Below are 22,458 nucleotides of genomic sequence, written 5' to 3'. Positions count from 1 at the left end.
CCCCAAAGTTACATAGCCTAAGCCTAATTATGAGACAACATCAGACAGACCCAAACTAAGGAACGTTCTATAGAACACCTGGTCTGTACTCTGTGAAAATGTCCAAGTCACAAAAGACAAAGAAAGGACAAGGAACCATCACAGATTAAAGGAGACTAAAGGCACATTTCAAGACAGGCAGCGCATGATCCTGGATTGGCTCCTAGCATGGGGGTGGGGGTGGAGGGACAGTATACCAAACATCATTGGGACCATTTGTAAAATTTGAATAATGTCTGTACATTAGATTATAGTATCATATTGATGTTAAATTTCCTGATGTTGATAATTGTACTGCAATTATGTAAGTGATGACCACGTCTTTAGGATATACACACGGACGCATCGTATCTGCAGATTGCTCAACGGGGAGGAGCAAATATATATATGAATATGTATATGCAAGTTGCTCTCAAATGATTCAGGAAATAGTAATGGGTATGTGTGTATGGGGGGAGACGACAGAGTAAAACGTGACAGATTTCAGCAAATGGCGAATCTGGATGAAAGATGTATGAGAGCTTTTTGTTCTTTTCTTGTAACTTTTCTGTAAGCTTCCAATTATTTCAAAAAAACAAAAACAAAACCGTAATTGGTTTTTGAACTGGGCTTCCAAAGTACCCATGGTTTTAGTTTTTATCAGTCAGTATTTAAAGTAGTTCTGCTTTTTAATTATCTAAAAATTGCTATGTTCACAAAGATGCTAGTTTCCGGCTTCCCTTGATTTCACCTGTTCAGATCACATCCATTCTTCCGGATGTAGCCAGCGTTTTGTCTTCTCTATGAACCTTCCTGGCTGTACCTGTCTCATTTATCTCCCTCTCCATTGAGAGAACTCTATTATTTTAAATTTTATTAAGCACTTACCACACACCAGCTATTGAGTATGCTAACTCATTTGCACCTCAAAAATCCTCTGAAGTGTTAGTCCTTTTATACAAATGAGGAAACTGGATTCAGAGAGGTTAAGTAACCTGCATAAGTTCAAACAGCTGTAAACTGTAGCCCCCAAATGGAGCCCAGATTTGTCTGACTTGGGAGTCCACATTCTAATCATCTCAGCTCTACTGCTTTCCTTGGAGCACTGAGAAATAGACATCACTTAAAATTTCACTGTGTGTTATTTCCTACATATTTCTGACATCAGACATGATCTCTCAACTTCTTTATGTACAGTCATATTTTCTTCTCCCATTAAATTATTAAAACTGTTTATAGCAGAGATCAGTCTTTGGTTCTCTTTAGATCTTGGGCAACACATAGCATCCTGCCAGTGATGAGCCGATAATATGTACTTAATAATTGTGTTGATTGAGGTGTCTTAGAAAATATGGAAAGAAAACCATTGATATCAGTTTCCAGAGATTCTGAAAATGCGTTCCTTTTCTTCCACGTTAGTTGAACCTCAGTCTTCGTTATCGCAATCTTTGTATTTCTCAAGCACCTTACTTTGTATAAAGCACTTCCTCATTTTCTGTATGTTTTTAAGCAGAAGTCTTACCGTCTATAGGGCTGGTGAGAAGTCAGGTTAGAAGATGTCCAAGTAACCTCACGATTGTAAGATCGAATGATGCTTTGATCTCAGTTGAACCTTACAATGCTTGTCTATTAAAATGGGGAGGAATTACTACTCTCGTTCTCTAGATACCAAATTTGAGCTTCAGCAAGTTTAGTATGTGCCCAAGAGGCCAGTAAGAACACCTGAGTTTGGTTCTTCCATCTCTCACTGAGGAGTGAGTCTATGTTGCTCTGTAAGTTTTTTCATGCGTTCACATCACTTGTCTCAGTCAATCAATGTAATATCTCATGCATGTATTTATTGTTTGGTTAGCAAACAAAGCTGACAACTGAGAGGCAAATATTAGCCTTGCCTTGATTTATTTTAAGGCAGTACACTCCAAAAAAAAAAAAGCCCGTGACTTAAATATATCCACTTTTTTTAAGATTAGTCAACTGTTCTGTAATAGGTACCTTGCATCCATATAATAAGCAGACACCTATTTTTAGGATTCATCTTAAATAATCATTTAGCATAGCAGGCTATCTACATCTGCCCCACATGCCTCTTTCAGACAACTGAATTATACTTCTGCCCTTGACCAAGATGTGGAGGTGCATAAACAGGACAGCACTGTTAGGAGAGGAGAGCAGAGGCACACAAAGCAGGCAGGAAGAAATGACTCAGAAAGTGCAGTGGGGCCAGCGTGCTGCATCTTATGTGGTGCTGATGGGGAAAAGGATCAAATCACGAAAATATTCAACTCTCAGGTGGTGGCTTGTTGATCGAGCTTTTCCTTTTCAGGTCCTGATTCCTTGGCACTTCGTCCTGCAGAAGGAATGATGACATTTTCTGGAAATTGATAGTGATTTTCCGACAGCTCTATTGATGTAAAACTCATATATCACATAAAACTAATTCATCTTAAGTGTACAGTTTGAGTTTTAGTAAATGTATACAGTTGTGCGACAGTCACCACAACACAGTTTTAGAACACTTCCAGCCCCACCCCCAAAAGTTCTCTCATGGTCCTTTGCCTGTAGAATTGTCTACTTTTGCCAGCATTGTCACTCCAGCAACCTGCCAACTGACCATTGACTTATCTCAGAGGGTTGGTCTCAGTCTAACGTGGAGATGGCGTAGCTTTGTAGCTATGCAACTGTTGATTTCTAAGTCAACATTTTCGCTCCACGACAAATGCTTTGGTGAGAACTGAGATGTCCTTACTCACTTCATTCAGAAATCACAGATGTCTGTTATATTTTCTGTCCATAGTGGGGGTCTTCCAGAATTACCTGTTTGTGTTCTATATTAGAGAATTTGGTTAAATGAAAAAAAGGAAAACACCATAAAAACCTTGCTCTTCCAGGATTAAGACAGTGATGTCAGCTGTTGTGTTGTTGTTTTTTAAATTTCATAATGTTTGATGTCCTGCAACTCCAGCATGTACAAATGCTAATCTGCTCCCCCGTCTCCCATAGAGAGGCCCGAGTGTCATCCTGGCAAGGTCCACTTTGCTTTTGACCATATCTTAAAATCAGAAATAAAAGGCATATATAATATAGACTGTATGGGTTCCCTTTTATTATCCAAGGTAGCACATGGAATGTGGGGTAGACCTAAGTACCCCCTTAAAGGTGGTTGAAGAAAAAAGTTAATTTATAAACCCCTCGACGTACCTCTAAAAAAATAATATGATAGGGACTTCCCTGGTGGCGCAGTGGTTAAGAATCCGCCTGCCAATGCAGGGGACATGGGTTCAATCCCTGGTCCGGAAAGATCCCACATGCCACGGAGCAACTAAGCCCATGTGCCACAACTACTGAGCCTGTGTGCCGCAACTACTGAAGCACACACGCCTAGAGCCCGTGCTCTGCAACAAGGGAAGCCACTGCAGTGAGAAGCCCATGCACTGCAGCAAAGAGTAGCCCCTGCTCTCAACAGGTAGAGAAAGCCCACGCACAGCAACAAAGACCCAACGCAGCCAAAAATTAATTAATTTTTTAGAAAAAGAATATGATAGAAAAAGCAGGATACAAAATTTAACATGCATTGTGCTCAAAATTCTTATGTTTTATGCGGAAAGGGAAGAGTTGAAGAAAATTACATGCACCAAAATTCTGCTGGTGGTTATCGATGGGTGCTAGAAAACAATATGGTTCTTCCCTCCCCCTCCCTGCCCTGACTTCTTTCTACTTCTCTGTATTTTCCTAATACAGCAGAGTGCTTTTATGCTTGGAAAAACTAAAAATAACCTAATGATTCCTATTTGCTTTCATGAGTCTTAGTATATTTAACTCTAACGATCAATAGTAACATTCCTTCTAGCTGACCGGTTGCTTTGTCCAGTTACCATATCAGTTAATCAATGCCTCTAACACTTCTACTGTGAACTCGTCAGTTTGGAGATTCATGCCCAAGAAGTGATGAAAAGAGGTTGGCCTGTCTTACCTAACCTTGGGGTTCCCCGAGAGGAATTGTTCACATTTGGGTAGAGAAGCTTGCTAACTCAGGCTAATCAAATTTACAAGAAAGTTTAAGTCAGAATACCAGTTAATAAAAATGTAATGGGAAATGGAACTGTCACCTAGACTGAACTTTCAAAGCATTTTTCTTCCATTTTTACTACTTCTACTGGTAGCACCATCAGGAGCTGCATTTTAGGGTCTGGTGCGTAGCCCTGCTGTGTGACGAATGCCCTTCATTGCCTGTCTTCCAAGCAACCCTCCAAGGTTGACTTCTATCATTCATTCGTTTATTCTTAAGAATCAGGTTATCTCTGTGTTCTCCAGGTCACTGGCTATTTCCCTGCTCCGAACTGCACTCATATTGTCCCTTTTATTTCTGATCTAAACAAGCATGAGACCTGGTGGGATGAAGGGGGACCTCTTGACCCTTGATGTTTCTTTATCTGCCTCAGCCCCCTCCCCAGACCCTGCCATCTCCAGCCACGCTCAGTGCTGTTACCAAACTGCCTGCTGATCTGATAAGCTACCTTCTAATTCAAACAAACTAGGAACTTCCGGTCGGCTGGTGGCTTGTGGTACCCACCAAGGCCCGGTGTACTTGTATCACCGTGTCATATCAGAACACATGAAATCCTATACTCATTTTAATTTCAAAAGACTCCGGTATGTGTTCAGGTGGATCTTCGCACTGCATAGCCAGGGAGAAGGCAGCGGTTTTCACTGTATGAAGAGTCGAGAAGAGAAACAACTGTGACTTTCTGGCTTCTGTGCTAAGAGACTCGGCTCAGAATGGTAGGGTTTGTTCAACTCTTAGTCAAGGTGCTGGGGATTCTTTCCAGAAGGATTCCGTTCTTCCCAGGGATTGTGGGAAAGGCAGGGCATGGGTGGCCACCCGGTATAACAGCCTGGGCCTCCTGGGACAAAACAAAGTAAGGGGCAAAGCACAGCAGCTTTATCGTTTGCCTAAGATTTGAGACCTTTCTGGGATTTAATGCGCAAAAATGAATGTTAGTTCTGCTGGCGTTTTCGGGTTACTGAGAAGTCAGTTACTGAGAAGTCAGTAACTTAGGGACTGGAAACATTTTTCAAAGCTCCAGGAGTTTCAAGTAGCAGCAGCCAAAGAAGGACTTGTGGTTTTTTATGTGGAATTTCGTGCTTATTAGTTATGGGATTTGGTGAACCTTGACAATACGTATTGGGTATAGTGCGTCCTACCAGGAGTACAGTACCATCTCTAAAAATCCTTCAGATCAAAATAAAGAAGTTGGTACATAGCTCAGAGCTCATAATGGGAACTTCACTGGGGAATCTGAATTATTCTACTGTAATCAGAATTTATGAAACCTAATACATTATTTCTCAGAAATTATATTTCTCCTCTTCAGGACTTACACATATAAACTATATAAATATAGCCGTTACCCATTAAAGCTATCTTATATGTTCTTGTATCTGAGCTTTCTCTCCTCTCCAGTCCCAACTCCAGACAACTCCAAATGTCTGCAGTTTCAAAAGAGAATTTTGCATCATATCAATCATACATAAATCCATTTCCTTTATAAAAACTCAAACAATATAGAAAAAATTAAAATGTTTCTGACTGCTACTCAATCCCACCTCTTCATAGACTGTGTATACTTTCAGAACTTTTCTATTCATGTACATAATTTTATATTTTGCTCTCAACATTCCTGGTATCATACTCTATTTTGTTCTGCAATTTGTCCTCGGCTGGGCGGGTCGGGGGGGTGGATCTTTCTATGTAGGCATATTGTTTTTAACTGCTATCGTTATGCCGTAGTGTATTAACCATTCCTGTAATGATTAACATTTACATCATTTCCATTTTTCCGCTATTACATTAACTGTCGTGAACATCCCTGTATATAACTTTTTGTGAACTTGAGTATTTCTCCACAGGAGATAGCAAAGAGTAGATGTGACATATTAAAGGATAAGTATGTTTTACATTTTAAATAGTAGATACTACCTAGTTGTCTTCCAAACTTTCGGTACCACTTTATACCCCTACCAGCAGTGATACTGCTGTTCTACTTCAGTCCTTTCTTTAGGTAAAGGTTCAAAGAAGCATCTGCTACTAAAATGCAAATGACAAGGAACCAGTTTGAAGTCCTTAAAGCCTGAAAATGAGTAATGTAGCTTTAAGGGTAGTTTTGCTGGAAGAAAGCAGGTCTGTGAGATTCTAGGAAGCCAGGGAGCAGCTTGAAGACTTAGGGCTCCAAGAGGTGGGAGTGGTGTTGTCAAGAAGATGATAACAGAGTTGCAGGATAACTAGCCACTGGGGAATGGCTGAGGCCATCGGAAGAGTAGTAGCAAAGAACTGTCACCCCTGGGCTTCCCTGGTGGCGCAGTGGTTGAGAGTCCGCCTGCCGATGCAGGGGACATGTGTTCGTGCCCCGGTCCGGGAAGATCCCACATGCCGCGGAGCGGCTGGGCCCGTGAGCCATGGCCGCTGAGCCTGCGTGTCCGGAGCCTGTGCTCCGCAACGGGAGAGGCCACAACAGTGAGAGGCCCGCGTACCGCAAAAAAAAAAAAAAAGAAAAGAAAAAAGAACTGTCATCCCTACTTCAGAGTTAGGGGTGTGGGCGGGGAGGTGCTTTGCATACTCTTATCCTTCAACCCACCTGCTCTCCCCTCTCCCAACCTACTCCTTTTCTCCAAGAGCCTGACCTTGTGCAGAGGCCCTCAGACTTATTTTATGACTCTCCTTAGGCAGTGAGCCAGCCTCTAGGGGAATTGATGGCAGGATAGAGATCTCAGCCTAAGCCAGCTATCAGTCGAATTCTTTTCCGATAGATAATGACCATTTCTAAGACCAGACAGGCAAAACCACTTACCTCCCTTCCTGTTCCCAGCGGCATCCATTCAACACGTAAATGTAATGAAAAGCGTCTGAGGATTTTATCCATCCCGAAGCAATTTACAAACTCAGAATCCAGGGCAAACATTTGTTTTGTTCTCAAGAAGCTTTCTTACCTATTACTGAAAAAGGGGAAGAAGGAAAATTATTTCACTATCCAGTTCTAATGTTTAATTCATTTAACATTTAAACTTTGTAAAGAGAGGCTTATTTAAGACTTTTTAAAAGTTGGACATTTGAGAAATTGTAGCAGATGATTGTAACTGAAGTTTGAACATTTTCAACCAGTTCAGCATCATCCTTTTTTTCTTTTATAGGCTGAGCATCAGAACCATCTGGGGTCCTTTTCAAAATCCCAATACACAGGTCCATACTAGTTAAGTCAGAATGCCTGGGAGTATGAGAAACTACTGATCCAGTGGATAAGAGAAAAAAATCTTTTTGGTTTAAAAGCATAATCTCTAGGAAGTACAAGATAATAACGCAGTTAAAATAGTTCAAATACTTTAAGTCTTTTCCCTGTGACCAAAGAACGCCATGATGCAACAGACCTGTTGAACAATAATTTACAAAGAGATACAATACTAATTAAATTTGCCACATGGAGACTTTGAGGTGGGTTTTAGGTTATAAAATTATTGGGCACAGAAAGAACATGTTTTCCTGATATTGATTAAATTTTCTGGATCTTTTTCTTGATATTTATTACGTTTTCTTGATATTTACTACATTTGCATGTGACACAAAGATAGCACAGTCGTGCTTTATGAACCTAAGAAGGTGTTTTTAACGAGAACTAGACAGACTGCTTAGTAAGCAACAAAGAACACTTAAGAGAACCTCATTAAGGATTTATGTGAATCATGGTTATTTTTGAAACTTGGGGGTGGGGAGAAGTAACCAGAAAGAGTCTTATTTGCACCACATTTTGTCCTGCCATTCGTGCACTAGATATTAATTTTATTGCACATGCATACTTCTACGTCATTACTTTTAAAATTCTAGAGAATGTTCCAAAACTTAAGCCTCCCTGTCTCCATCCCCAGCTGGACTGGGTGGGATGCCTGTCCTACCCAGATCAAAGAGCAACCTGTTGCTCATTGCAAAGCCTCTTGCCAAGTGAGTCAGCAAGAATGCATGCGTGCTTCCTCAGAGCTGCTTTCTCCCGGGGTGGGTGGGGAGGAGGGGATTTAGCAACCTGCAGCCTCATGGGGAAGGGGGCTGTTTGTTCTCTCTCTGGGGAAGTAACTCACTCAAACCCCCTCCCTTGGCTGAGCTGCTTCAAATAGCTTTGAGTAGGGCCCAGTGATGTTGGCTTTTCCATTCCATCTAGATGGACACAAGAGTGTTTTGCTGCTGTTTTTTAGCTTTGCTTGCTTGCTTGCTTGTTTGCTGGGGTTTTTTTGTTGGTTTGTTTGTTTGTGGTATGCGGGCCTCTCACTGTTGTGGCCTCTCCCGTTGCGGAGCACAGGCTCCGGACGCGCAGGCTCAGCGGCCATGGCTCACGGGCCCAGCCGCTCCGCAGCATGTGGGATCTTCCTGGACCGGGGCACGAACCCGTGTCCCCTGCATCAGCAGGCGGACTCTCAACCACTGCGCCACCAGGGAAGCCCTGTTTGCTGGGTTTTTAAAGGGCAACTATTGATGCTATTAGTGGCTGCCCACTTTGGAAGTCTTTAGTCTGGACCGCGGCTGTGTCCCCTTTCTCCTGCTAGCCTGTTCCCCTCTCTGGACTGAGGTTACCTGCTAAGACAATGGTATGTGCTTTGACTCTTCCTGATCTAAAGGGAATAGAATTACCTAACTGTTCTAGGGCAGTCCTTTGGGGGAACTAACCTTGGGCTTCTGTCCAGCTGAAGTTGTATTTTGACAACGTGTCTTGGTCAGTGGTGATGAGTCTTTATAAAAGGTGAACTAGCGACTGAAATAGGGTGTGTGCCTTTTGCTGTATTTTCCCCTTTACCTTTCTTGCCTCTTCTCTTGTGTTCTTATCATAACCTAGATTATCACTACTTCTGTGAGCGTTCTCTGTGCTCTTCTTTTTTATCACTGCCACAAGAGCGGCACGATCTTATCTTTCAAAATATACTTAAGGGTAGAAAAAGGGAGAACAAGTTTAAGTAAGTTCATCTCTCAAGAAACCTAGTGTTTTTAGCCTTGTGACTTCTAAGTGTAGAATTCCACCCTAAGACTGGACTGTGTTTTGAATGTCACGCAGAACCTATCTGAAACTTGACTTGGCCTATTTGTTTCCTTTTGCTGTTGCTATTGTTGTCCTAAATGGAGGGAAACATTCCAAAGTTTTTGCGTATTTTGAGGGTATGGTTGAACCTTGTTTAAAAAAAATAATCCCTGAAGGAACCCTAAAGTAACTGATAATGGTGTGTAATTTACATTTATTTACATCTTCATGTGTTTCTTCAGGTCCACCTGAGAGCTGAACCCTTTGGCTTAAAAAGAACATGTCGGAGGCAAGAAGTCTTACAAGCATCTAATGGCCTCATGACTCACCTTTCCTCATGTCACCTCCTATTACCGTTGACCAGCTTCGCGTGTCTTCTGTTTGAACCTGCCTGTAATTTGCCTTAATCTTTCTGTTGTCTTATAGGACTGCCAGCCAGACTCCCAGAAATCATGTTGGTAGGATCCCAGTCCTTCTCGCCTGGAGGGCCTAATGGGATTATCAGGAGCCAGTCCTTTGCGGGGTTCAGTGGCCTTCAGGAGAGGCGATCCAGGCAAGTTGTGTGTGCTTCTCTGCTGGGACGCAGCTTGCGAGGGATGTGAGCCTTGGTGCTCTGAAGAGGGTCCGTGTGCATGTGGGCTTGTCACAACACTCACCTGTGTTATTTTCATCTCTTTCATGAAAAAGATGTAATGTTCCCCAAATTTCTATCATTTAGAATTCCTCCTTCAAAGAAGATTTAGGACAAGCTGGCAATACATATGTATAGCTCTCCCCACCCCCACCCCATTTCTTTCAGCTCTGTTGATGCCTGTTGCCAGAGTGCCTCCAGATGTGTGAACCCATTTATCCTCTAACCAGTAATAGCAGATTTACCTTTAGCCACACATCTGTTGATACTGAGCATTTTCTAAAAATCTTTTTCAGTCTTTTATGTCATCCCTAACGAGGTTAAATGTGCTTTCATAAGTTTACTTGTCTTTTGTATTTATTTTGGGAATAACCAGTGCATTCACATCCATTGCCTATTTTGGGGGTGGATATTTACATATTTTCTTACAGAACAATAAAGTCTTTTTATATATATCCATTGTAACACCATATATTGTAGTCTTTTTCCCCCTAATTTTTTTTTTGTTGTTTGTTTGTTTGTTTGTTTTTGCGGTACGCGGGCCTCTCACCGTTGTGGCCTCTCCCGTTGCGGAGCACAGGCTCCGGACGCGCAGGCTCAGCGGCCATGGCTCACGGGCCCAGCCGCTCCGCGGCATGTGGGATCTTCCTGGACCGGGGCACGAACCCGTGTCCCCCGCATCGGCAGGCGGACTCTCAACCACTGCGCCACCAGGGAAGCCCTTTCCCCCTAATTTGAATTGCTACCGTTTTTTTTTTGCCTTTTGACCTCCTTCACCCATTTCTTCTATCCTGCCCACACTCCCTGCCTCTGACAGTCACCAATATCTATGAGTTTGGTTTTTTGTTGTTTTTCTTTTAGATTCCATGTATGAGAGATTGTACAGTATTTGTCTTTGTCTGACTTACTTCACTTAAGTGTGATGCCCTCGAGGTCTTTCCATGTTGTCACAAATGGCAAGATTTCATTCTTTTTTATGGCTGAGTAATATTCCTATATATATATAATGAATATTATTCAGCCATATATATATGTATCGCAATTTCTTTATGCATTCATCCGTTCATTGGACATTAGCTTGTTTCCATAAATCTTGGCCTTGGTAAATAGTGCTACAATGAACATGGGGGTGCAGAAATCTTTTTGAGTTCATGTTTTCATTGTCTTTGGTTAAATACTCAGAAGTGGAATTGCCAGCTCATATGGTAGTTCTATTTTTAATTTTTTGAAGAACTTCTATACTGTCTTCCATAGGGGCTGCACCAATTTACATTCCAAGCAACAGTGCACAAAGGTTGCCTTTTCTCCACGTACCTGCCAACACATGTTATTTCTTGTCTTTTTGATAATAGCCATTCTAACAGGGGTGAGATGATATCCCATTGTGGTTTTGATTTGCACTTCCGTGATGATTAATGCTGTTGAGCATCTTTTCACTTACCCGTTGGCCATTTGTATGTCTTCTTTGGATGTGTGTCTGTTCAGATCTTCTGCCCATTTTTTAACTGGGTTGTTTGGTTTTTGCTATTGAGTAGTATGAGTTCTTTATATACTTTGGATATTAACTCCTTATCAGATATGATTTGCAAATATTTCCTCCTATTTAGCAGGTTGCCTTTTTATTTTGTTGATGGTTTCCTTTGCTTTGCAGAAGCTTTTTATTTTTTAGTTTGATGTAGTCTTACTTGTATAATTTTGCTCTTGTTGCTTTTGCTTTCAGTATCATATTCAAAAAAATCATAGCCAAGACCCATGTCAAGGAGTATACTACCTATGTTTTCTTTTAGGAGTTTTATGGTTTCAAGTCTTACATTCAAGTCTTTAATCCATTTTGAGTTAATTTTTTATATGGTGTAAGAGAGGGTCTAGTTTTATTCTTTTGCATGTAACTGTCCAGTTTCTCCAGCACCATTTATTGAAGAGACTGTCTTCTCCCCATTGCATATTATTGGCTCCTTTGTTGTAAATTAACTGACCATATATGAGTGGGTTTATTTCTGGGCTCTCTATTTATTGATCTATGTGTCTGTTTTTATGCCAATACCATACTGTTTTAATTACTATAGCTTCATAATAGAGTTTGAAATCACCCCCCACCCCTTTTTGAAGCACATTCCATTGTATCCAGATTTGGGAGATTATTTTTGGTATGAAGTTACGTAGTCGATAAAGACCGACTCTGCAGACTGACTCTGGGGAGCAGATGTCTTTCAGACACAAGCTTGGGAATGTTAGTCTTCAGTTTCCCTAGAATCTCCCCTCATCTAAAATAGGACTTAGAGGAACTCAAGAAAAAGAACACAGGTAGTGAAATAGGTAACATGGAATAAAGTTCATCCTCAGTTTTTCTGACATGATAAAGATCTTACATTCTTAGGGGTCTTATGTGCTTTGACCTGTATTGTCCCCTTTGGTGCACACGGTAATGGCAGAGGAAAGTAAGAATTAACCTGGAAGGTGCACAGCAGACACCTACCAGACTCAGAGGTCACGGCTTTCCACTCAATAGCTGGGTCAGTGAGTAGTCTGGCCTCTGAGCTTCCTAATCAGATCAGTAGTTTGGGTTTAAGTTACCAGGTGTCCATCTTACCACTGTAGGCTGCCTCCCTGCCACTAATAGGGATGTTGAGTTTCATGTTATACCTAAACAAAGTTTACTCCATAAAAATAAAGCTTAAGGGAATTCCCTGGCCGTCCAGTGGTTAGGACTCAGCGCTTTCACTGCTGGGACCCCAGTTTGCTCCCTAATCGGGAAACTAAGATGCCACAAGCCTCTCGGTGCAGCCAAAAAATAAATAAATAAATAAGTAAACTTTTAAAAAGTCTGTTCATCCAGCTGTGTGTGCTTTTCTTTACTTTAACACCACAGACATACCTTAGAGATACTGCAGGTTTGGGTCTAGGCCACTGCAATAAAACAAATATCATAATAAAGCAAGTCACACAAATTTTTTGGTTTCACAGTGCATATAAAGGTTATGTTTACACTATAGTCTATTAAGTGTACAATAGCATTATGTCTAAAAAAAATTGTACATACCTTAGTTAAATACTTTATTGCTAAAAAATGCTAACCATCATCTGACATACAAAGTTGCCACAAATCTTCAATTTGTGAAAAAACACAATATCTTTGAAGTGCAATAAAATGTGTTTATATACAGCATTAGCCCTTTGTCATGCTTATGGCCTTTTATTTAAAAACTATTCATGCACATCCCAGTCAAATTTAATAGACGCTTATGCCTAATGTCACATAGTGCACATATTTTTTTAGCTGAATTACATTCTTCTGCCTGTTCATTATTTCCACCTAGAAGTGTTTGTTCTTGGCTTCCCGTGAGGTCTCAGTGATGTGACATGCTTTCACTCAGAGTGTACATTACCTGAATCCAGGCTTTGACTCTGGGTAACTGCTGCCCCGCAAAGCTTCCAGATTTCCGCAGTTAACTCTACCACCACAAAACTAAATGAAGGATGGCTCAGATCTGTTAATATACAAGGGAACGTTACCTTCCCCAAAAGACACTGACACAAACACAAGGTGATTAAAAGGCATTTCTTTGGTCAGATCGTTTTGGGTGCCCAAGACTCAATGTCAGCTTTTCTTTTCTCTTTCCGTAGATGTAACTCCTTCATTGAAAATCCCTCTGCTCTCAAGAAGCCTCAGGCCAAACTGAAGAAAATGCACAATTTAGGATACAAAAACAGCAGCCCTCCCAAAGAGCCTCAGCCTAAAAGGGTGGAAGAGGTCTACAGGGCTTTGAAAAATGGACTTGAGTAAGAACATCAAACCTAATAATGCACTGAAACCTTTTTCCTTTCTAAAATGCTCGGGAAGGTCACAAAAGCTAGTCTTATGAGATAATTTTAGAATGTCTGTTTCTGTAGTAAGTGTTTTATTATTGCACCATGATTGAGGAAGCCTTAAATGAGTCCCAAAGATATGAACTTGATCGGGTTTCCATATCATAACCAAACATTGAAGGAGACCTGAAATAGTAATATGTTTATATTTAACTCTGTGTAATAATTGTATTTTACTTAAACACTGGTAGACAGGCATATCTGTTTTAGAAGATAACGCTGAAGAAGCGTTCTAAAACCTTCTGGAGTATATTATAGCAATGATTTGTCCAGAATAAAACTTCCCTAGTATGTGGTGAGATGCATACTGTCAGTGTCCTATGGAACTAGATAGAATTCTGTGAGCCCAGATCCAGGACTGACTCCATAGTTCTTGCCATTCCCTCCACATTGGTTTTTCTTTCCTGCTATGCCAGCCTCACAGGCATTCGCCTTTTTGACTATCTGGATAGTATCAGATTCAACTGCTAGATCTTTCAAAATGTGGAGAGTTTAGGAAAATGCAGAGCCTCTTCCCTGCCAGCTCTGTGCTCCACAGAGCAAGGTTCAGGTTCTTAATGCCCCCCCTTTAGAAGGGAAAGGTCAGCATCAGCATCAGATTCCACTTGACAGTCACAGAGTTCACGATCACGTCTCTCTTTTCTTTGCAGTGAGTATCTGGAGGTTCACCAGACAGAGCTGGACAAGTTGACAGCTCAGTTAAAAGATATGAGAAGAAACTCTCGCCTGGTAGGTACCATCTAATCCTTAGGGTGTTCACACAGTGGGTTTTTTGGTTTTTTGTTTGTTTGTTTGTTTTGGCTAACTTCTCTTACTGGATAGACATGGGGACAAGGAAGAAAGTTCAAGAAAAGCAGACCCAAGGGACAAAGTGCCATGTGCTTCCTGATGTTTATTTTAATGCTCAATATGTTCCTGTATTTTCCAAGCACGTTTATGCAGACAAACTTTGTAATCAGGAAAAAATACTTTAAAAAAGCCAACTCCCTATACTCCTCTTCCCAAGTAATATAAGGAAATGAAAAGTTGGGGTTTGCCTACCATATTGTTAGTACAGCATTTGGAACCCAGAACTTTCCTTTATATCCAATTTTTAAAAATTGTAATAGGTCAGTGATACCTGAGAGGAAAAGGAGGCTCAAGAGGTCATTGGTAGAAGAAATCGGAGGCGTCCTTGAGCCAGTTCAACTACACACTGTCTTGTTAGAGATGCTTGCAAGTTTCCTTTACTCTAATGAATTGTGAGGACTTGTCTGCTTGAAGAGGTGTTTCTAATGATTTTAAATGATTTTGTTAAGTTCTAAATGATATCATGCCTTAAAGTTTTAAGGCATCAGAAAGCCCAGGAAAAGTCTATGTATACGAGGTACACATATACATAAATAGCTGTTATCTTCCTTTTTTTTAAAAGATGTTATCCTTTTCAAAGGCTTAGAGGTTAAAGCCTTCAGAGAAGTTAAAAGTTTTAGATTCTAATATTAGAAGATAAATTGCTCCCATTTATGTGGAACTCAATGTGGAGTGGCCTTCAGAGCTTTTGAATGTCCCTGGCAGTCCTCAATGGCAACAAATGTTCCTTCTTGGAGAACAATCATGTATGGATGGAGGAGCTTCCAGCAGGACCTCATGTTCCATAAAAATCCTCCTGATGGGGGATGTGGGCTTAGTGTACTGATTATACTGTGATATTGTGAGCACACAGGAATAAACTTGCTTTAAAAACAATTTGTGAAAAGCTTTCACCACTCTCAAGGGCTCTTCTTAAATGCCAATTTTTATGTGTTTAAACAGGAAGGCAAGTCTTTTTTTTTCTTTTTTTTTTTTCTTTTTTTTTTTCTTTTTTTTGCGGTACGTGGGCCTATCACTGCTGTGGCCTCTCCTGTTGCAGAGCACAGGCTCTGGACGCGCAGGCTCAGCGGCCATGGCTCACGGGCCCAGCCGCTCCGAGGCATGTGGGATCTTCCCGGACCGGGGCACGAACCCGTGTCTGCGGCATCGGCAGGCAGACTCTCAACCACTGCACCACCAGGGAAGCCCAAGTCTTTTTTTTAACACATATAATCACTGCTACTTTTTATGTTAAAAACATTTAAAAAAACATTTAAGTGGACGTAAATTTATGTGTCCCTCACTATGTAAGCGAGGAGAGCCCAAAGCAAGTGAACGTCTTAAGGCTCCCAGAAGGCAGAGAGGACTGGGTAGAATTCTGGAGACACAGAGTATAAATAAATATTAGCTCTTAAAAGTATTCTTACTATTATTTAAAATAACCCAGATTTACTCTTTTAAAGCAAATATCAAAAAGTCCAACAGACATTATGGGGCTAATCATTATTTCACTGACAATGCAGAAATGCAGACAAAATCCTTTGATTCTTATCAGTAACGGTTTTAAGGAAGATGTGTTTTAATCCAGATACTCCTTTTTTTTAATTTTAGGGTGTGCTGTATGACCTAGACAAGGTAAGTTATTGTTCTGTGTTGGGGAGTTACTGGGAAATAAAATCCTTCATCCTTGAGGAGAAGTCAGTGATCCTTGCTTAGGTACAGTAAGATCCTAGAGAAATGATGATTTTTCTAATCCTAGAAAAGTTCATGCTTTTATCTAATGAGGATGATGAAAGGTCATAAGTACTATGATCTACAGACCCAATAATGTGTTTAAGGTCACTTTTGTTAAAAAAAAAAAGTCACCTGGTTGCAGGGTTTCTCAGTGTTCTGGTTAAGTTTAAGAATTTCCCAAGGGTTTGAAGGTCCTTACCTGTGTTCTCTCTAAATGGGAACTATCATATTTCATCAAATGGAAGACCTCTTTGATTGGAAAACACATCATTATCTTATTTGCCACTAAGAAAAAGAGTGATTACAGCTACACTGTGACACAGTTCTTTCTTTTCACTTAACATATGTATTTTATACTTAGTGACAAAACTCTCTTACGCCTATTTTAAATGTAGATATATCTTTTAAGTTATATATGATGCTGTTTCTTTCCACACATTTCTGTACATACGAGACCTTTAATACTGAATCATATTCAATGCAATCCCTATCAAACTACCAATGGCATTTTTCACAGAACTAGAACAAAAATTTTCACAATTTGTATGGAAACACAGAAGACCCCGAATAGCCAAAGCAATCCTGAGAAAGAAAAATGGAGCTGGAGGAATCAGGTTTCTGGACTTCAGGCTATACCACAAAGCTACAGTAATCAAGACAGTATGGTACTGGCACAAAAACAGAAATATAGATCAATGGAACAGGATAGAAAGCCCAGAGATAAACCCATGCACATATGGTCACCTTATCTTTGATCAAGGAGGCAAGAATATACAATGGAGAAAAGACAGCCCCTTCAATAAGTGGTGCTGGGAAAACTGGACAGCTACATGTAAAAGAATGAAATTAGAACAATCCCTGACACCATACACAAAAATAAACTCAAAATGGATTAAAGACCTAAATATAAGGCCAGAGACCATAAAACTCTTAGAGGAAAACATAGGCAGAACACTGTATGACATAAATCACAGCAAGATCCTTTTTGACCCACCTCCTAGAGAAATGGAAATAAAAACAAAAATAAACAAATGGGACCTAATGAAACTTCAAAGCTTTTGCACAGCAAAGGAAACCATAAACAAGACAAAAAGACAACCCTCAGAATTGGGGGAAATATTTGCAAATGAAGCAACTGACAAAGGATTAATCTCCAAAATTTATAAGCAGCTCATGCAGCTCAATAACAAAAAAACAAACAACCCAATCCAAAAATGGGCCAAAGACCTAGATAGACATTTCTCCAAAGAAGATATATAGATTGCCAACAAACACATGAAAGGATGCTCAACATCACTGATCATTAGAGAAATGCAAATCAAAACTACAATGAGATATCACCTCACACCAGTCAGAATGGCCATCATCAAAAAATCTACAAACAATAAATGCTGGAGAGGGTATGGAGAAAAGGGAACCTTCTTGCACTGTTGGTGAGAATGTAAACTGATACAGACACTATGGAGAACAGTATGGAGGTTCCTTAAGAAAGTAAAAATAGAACTACCATATGACCCAGCAATCCCACTACTGGGCATATACCCTGAGAAAACCATAATTCAAAAAGAGTCATGTACCACAATGTTCATTGCAGCTCTGTTTACAATAGCCAGGACATGGAAGCAACTGAAGTGTCCATCAACAGATGAATGGATAAAGATTTGGCACATATATACAATGGAATATTACTCAGCCATAAAAAGAAATGAAATTGAGTTATCTGTAGTGAGATGGATGGACCTAGAGTCTGTCATACAGAGTGAAGTAAGTCAGAAAGAGAAAAACAAATACCGTATACTAACACATATATATGGAATCTAAAAAAAAAAAAAAAAGGTTCTGAAGAACCTCAGGGTAGGACAGGAATAAAGATGCAGATGTAGAGAATGGACTTGAGGACATGGGGAGTGGGAAGGGTAAGCTGGGACAACGTGAGAGAGTGGCATGGACATATATACACTACCAAATGTGAAATAGATAGCTAGTGGGAAGCAGCCGCGTAGCACAGGGAGATCAGCTGGGTGCTTTGTGACCACCTAGAGGGGTGGGATAGGGAGGATGGGAGGGAGACACCAAGAGGAAGGAGATATGGGGATATATGTATATGTATAGCTGATTCACTTTGTTATAAAGCAGAAACTAACACCATTGTAAAGCAATTATACTCCAATAAAAATGTTAAAAAAATACTGAATCATAGTATAATCTGTTTGCAGATATTTTAAAGGGTAATTAAATTTAACGCATGTGATAATATTTATAACTCAAATGGAAGAGATGACACATAACCAACTATGATTATCTTGGGGCGTGCAGAGACAGTTGCAGTTGTAAAATGCACCCCATTTCAGAGACATTAAAATGGGGGGGGCGAGTTCATATTTGAGCTGATAAAATGTTATTATGAAGAAACTTAAGTATACTCCAATATGATACTGTCCTGCCAGAAATCCAGTGAATTCCATTTGGTTGGCCCCTCTTAATGTTAAACATAAGGATTCCAATACCTAACTCAAGTTCGTCTTTCAGAGTATTTCTTCAATATTTTTTTAAAAAATACTTTCTAAGTTGATACTAGAGAATCTTTAAAGTAGCAACAGAGATAGGAGGAAAGTGGAAATAGTTAACATCTTCTGGTACTTTTGAGTATGAGATAATAAAGATAGCCACACAAGTCTAATCAGTGGAACTGTAAATGGCTGTACTTTTTCAAATTTCTTCTTTTATTCCAGCAAATTAAAACAATTGAAAGATACGTGAGACGCCTGGAGTTTCACATCAGTAAGGTAACTGACGTTCCTCTTGTCTTTGCCTGTTTTTCAGTTCTCAGTCACTGATCAATACACCTTTGGCCTGAGCATAGCCTCTAGTCCATGGAGAATTTCTTATCCAATTGACTCCTAAGCTGATTAGCAATTAAATTCTCCAACAGGCAGTAAAGTTGTAGAAAAAAAATAAGAATGGAGAGCCTGATTACCTAGCACATTGTTTACTCTGCTTCAGTTCAACAGATATTTATTAAGTGTTTCCTGTGCAGCGTGCAGGGTGCCTGGTAGAGGATGCAGTCTGGGTGTAGTCTGGTTAGAGATAAGATTAAACCAAACTGACCTACAAAAATCTTCACACTTGCCTAACTCTACATTCAGGTCCCACATACAACTTGGTACCCCCATAACCTTCTTCATGAAGGCCTTTAAAGTATTTAACAACAGCTGTCATGTAGCTCCCTCAATCGTTCTCAAGCTCTTAGTTCCTTCCACTCTTCACATGGCTTGGTTTCCAGATTCCTTTTCATCCTCATTGCCCCCCTCTACGTACACCAGTTTGTCAGGGTCCCTGACATCCAGCCCTGAACCCTACAAATAGTTGACTGATGGTCCCACCAGCCTAACGTGGAGTGGGACTATCCCCCCCCCACCCTGCTCTGGACACTATCAGGCGGTATCAGTACAACCTAGAAACAATGTCCCTTTGAGGGCAGCTGGATCACACCATTGGCAGTTCCTGTGCTTATCTGCACCCATCATCCTGTGTTCCAAGTGGAGAGACTGGAGGTTTTAGCAGTTCTCTCTACTAGTGGTCAGAAGCCCCAGGTTTTAGTCCCATCTCTGCCACGTACTCACTGCACTATAACATCTGTGTGGACCTTGGCTTTCCACTCCATGCAGTGAGGCTGGAGGTGCACACAGTCAATCTAGTGGATCCTAAGAATCCTTTCCAGTTGAAAATTCTATGATGATCTAAACATGTATATGCTACTGCCGTTGTACATTCCCATTCCCACTTTGAAAGATATTTATTACCTTGGCAAATCTGAAATTGCTCCTATTTCTGTTCAACTCAGTAAATAAAACAGGGACTTCCCTGGTTGGTCCAGTGGGTAAGACTCCTCACTCCCAGTGCAGGGGGTCCTGGTTTGATCCCTGGTCGGGAAACTAGATCCTGCATGCAGGCTGCAACTAAGAGTTCTCCTGCCATACCTAAGAGTCTGCATACCACAACTAAGATCCAGTGCAGCCTAAATAAATAAACAAACAATGACATCCATTAGAAGATATTTATGTGGCGGGCAAGCTTTGAAATTACTCTGTTTACTTGGAAAAATACCAAGAAAACAATTAGTATTAGGTAAGAGTATTTATCCATCTTGTATCCATCATTGTAAGATATAACAATCCTAGTGGTTATTAAAGGTTGGTAGTCCTCTATCTGCAGCATCTTGTGGATGGATCCCTAACAAATCCTAACAAATGATATTTAATTGATTAATCAGTTTATTTTGATGAGAGCTACAGCTGACTTATAGGTAAGACAAATTCTTGCCTACAGATGGGCCAGTTTCTGCTTATGTGAGTACATAGTTCCTTTATTCTAAAGGTTAACTCCATTTGGCTAGGGTAGATTGATATTTAAATGAAAACAAGGGTAAACTTTTCTTTAAATGCAAAGTAGTAAACTAAGTTGTTAGGGCTATACCAGTGGTCCAGTTAGCAGTTTCCTTGTTGAGAGGATTACAGTCTTTGGACTACAGTGGGGGAAGGGCTGAAGGGACAGTCCCCCGGGAGGCCATATGGGTGAAACAGCCTGGCCTGCATCGGAAGAGGTATCAGCTCTTGTGTTTCTAAGTGTCTAGGGGACCTGCCGCATCAGAACAATCTGCACTGTTTACTTAAAATTTCAGACTCCTCACGCATCCCTAACCTACTGAATCAGCATCTCAAAGTGGAGCCTGGGCATCCTCATTTTAACAACCTCACCAAGTGAGTCTTAGCTTAGTCTTAATGTATGGAAACCACCCTCTATGCTAGTCACCCAACCAAAGGATCTTATCAGCAGATATGCCACAACCCCTTGGGTCTTATACCTCCCTCTTATTCAGAGACAAACCCACCAACCCCAAAGAGGAAAGACTGTTCCTTCCAGAGTTTTGACGATTCCTCTCAGTGAAGTGGAGTGAATTGTTGAAGAGCAACAAAGAATCCTTTTAACCAAGAGAATCATTTTCAGTCTCTCAACTAACATTCATATGCTAAGCTAAGTATCATTGACATCTGTATAGAGAAAGCAACTATGGAAAATTGTACTATTAACAGGTAATAGTAATGCTTTTTAGTGATCAGCCAGAAGTTTGCCTTCAGAACAAAAGGGGAATGTTAAACCCTGACGTCCATCATATTCACCTCTACCTTCTTCTGGTTCTACAACTGTAGCCTCCTTTTTGAGGGAACAAAGTTTGTACTGAAATGAAAAATTCAAGCAGTCCTAGGTAGATAACTGCCTCCCAGAAAACATAATGTCTGGTGATATCCTTCTTAATCTACCTGATAATTCCTGTAGTTAACTGTGGTTGGTGTGTTGATAATTGAAGATAGGACGAGAGACTATAGAGATAAGTATCGTCAGATATAGCTGTATGTTTTCTCAGCCTAGGCACTATCGATACTTGGGGATATTTCTTTGTTGTAGGGGGCTGTCCTCTGTGTTACAGGATGTTTAGCAGCATCCGTGGCCTCTACCAACTAGATGCTAGTAACACATCCCAGCTGTGACACTGAAAAATGTCTCCAGATGTTGCCAAATGTCCCCTGAATATCAAAATCACCTTGGATTGATTGAGAATCACTGCCTTAGAAGTATTAAGTGACTGTCAGGCTTATATAATGAATATGATCAATGGCCATTTGCAATGAGTATATTATTATTTAAAAGCCTAAATATAGAGGTATTGCAGAGAAATGTTCATTTCCATTCCTCCCGTTTACTTTTTTAAATTGTGGTATAAATTACATGCCCAAAATGTCACAGTTATTATGTTCAGTCTGTTAAGTTTTAACAGTCATGCTTCACCCTGATTTTAAGAATAACTTACCTTTGTTTTCTCTCTTTTGTTGGGCCACAACTTTACAAAAATCATTTTAGATAAATAGCCTTGAGTTCTTTTTTTTTTTTTAAATCTAAATCTGGATGCGTGAATATCACCTTGTGACACTCTCTTAAAATAAAGTGGTAATAGCCCAGTATAATGCAACGTCTTCACATTGGTTTGAAACTGCATACACTCTTCCAGTGTTCGTTCCTTATATAAACGACTCCTGTCTTCATTATCTAAACCTTGTCTCGCGCAGTCCACCAACGTTAAGTTCAATTTCATTTTGTGTCATTTGAAAAGAGAGCTCAGAGTAAAATCCAGTTTGAAATAGAAAATGGATCATGTGGCTAAAACAAAAATGATGGATCTGTCTAAAAGGATGACATTTCTACAAGATTCTCCTTTTGAGGTCAGAAACATAAAGTACCTTAAGCACTTAACAACGGCCAATGTCACTTCCT

General features: G+C 40.3%; 1 protein-coding gene across 2 annotated transcripts in view; it reads left to right on the top strand.

The window, feature by feature from the left end:
• The window catches only part of RIPOR2 (RHO family interacting cell polarization regulator 2), a 111,819-nt gene that overhangs the window by 45,584 nt on the left and 43,777 nt on the right, over window positions 1-22,458 (top strand). For both annotated transcript variants that reach the window (XM_060023542.1, XM_060023543.1), the window contains exons 2-6: window positions 9,495-9,621; window positions 13,324-13,479; window positions 14,217-14,295; window positions 16,006-16,029; window positions 18,861-18,914. In XM_060023542.1, coding sequence (XP_059879525.1) covers window positions 9,495-9,621; window positions 13,324-13,479; window positions 14,217-14,295; window positions 16,006-16,029; window positions 18,861-18,914 — 440 coding nt within the window. The remainder of the gene's footprint in view (window positions 1-9,494; window positions 9,622-13,323; window positions 13,480-14,216; window positions 14,296-16,005; window positions 16,030-18,860; window positions 18,915-22,458) is intronic.

This window comes from Delphinus delphis, chromosome 10 (genome assembly GCF_949987515.2).
Source record: "Delphinus delphis chromosome 10, mDelDel1.2, whole genome shotgun sequence".
Classification (NCBI taxonomy): Eukaryota; Metazoa; Chordata; class Mammalia; order Artiodactyla; family Delphinidae; genus Delphinus; species Delphinus delphis.
Note: the sequence above shows the minus strand (reverse complement) of the source record. Positions and strands in the feature narration are given on the sequence as shown.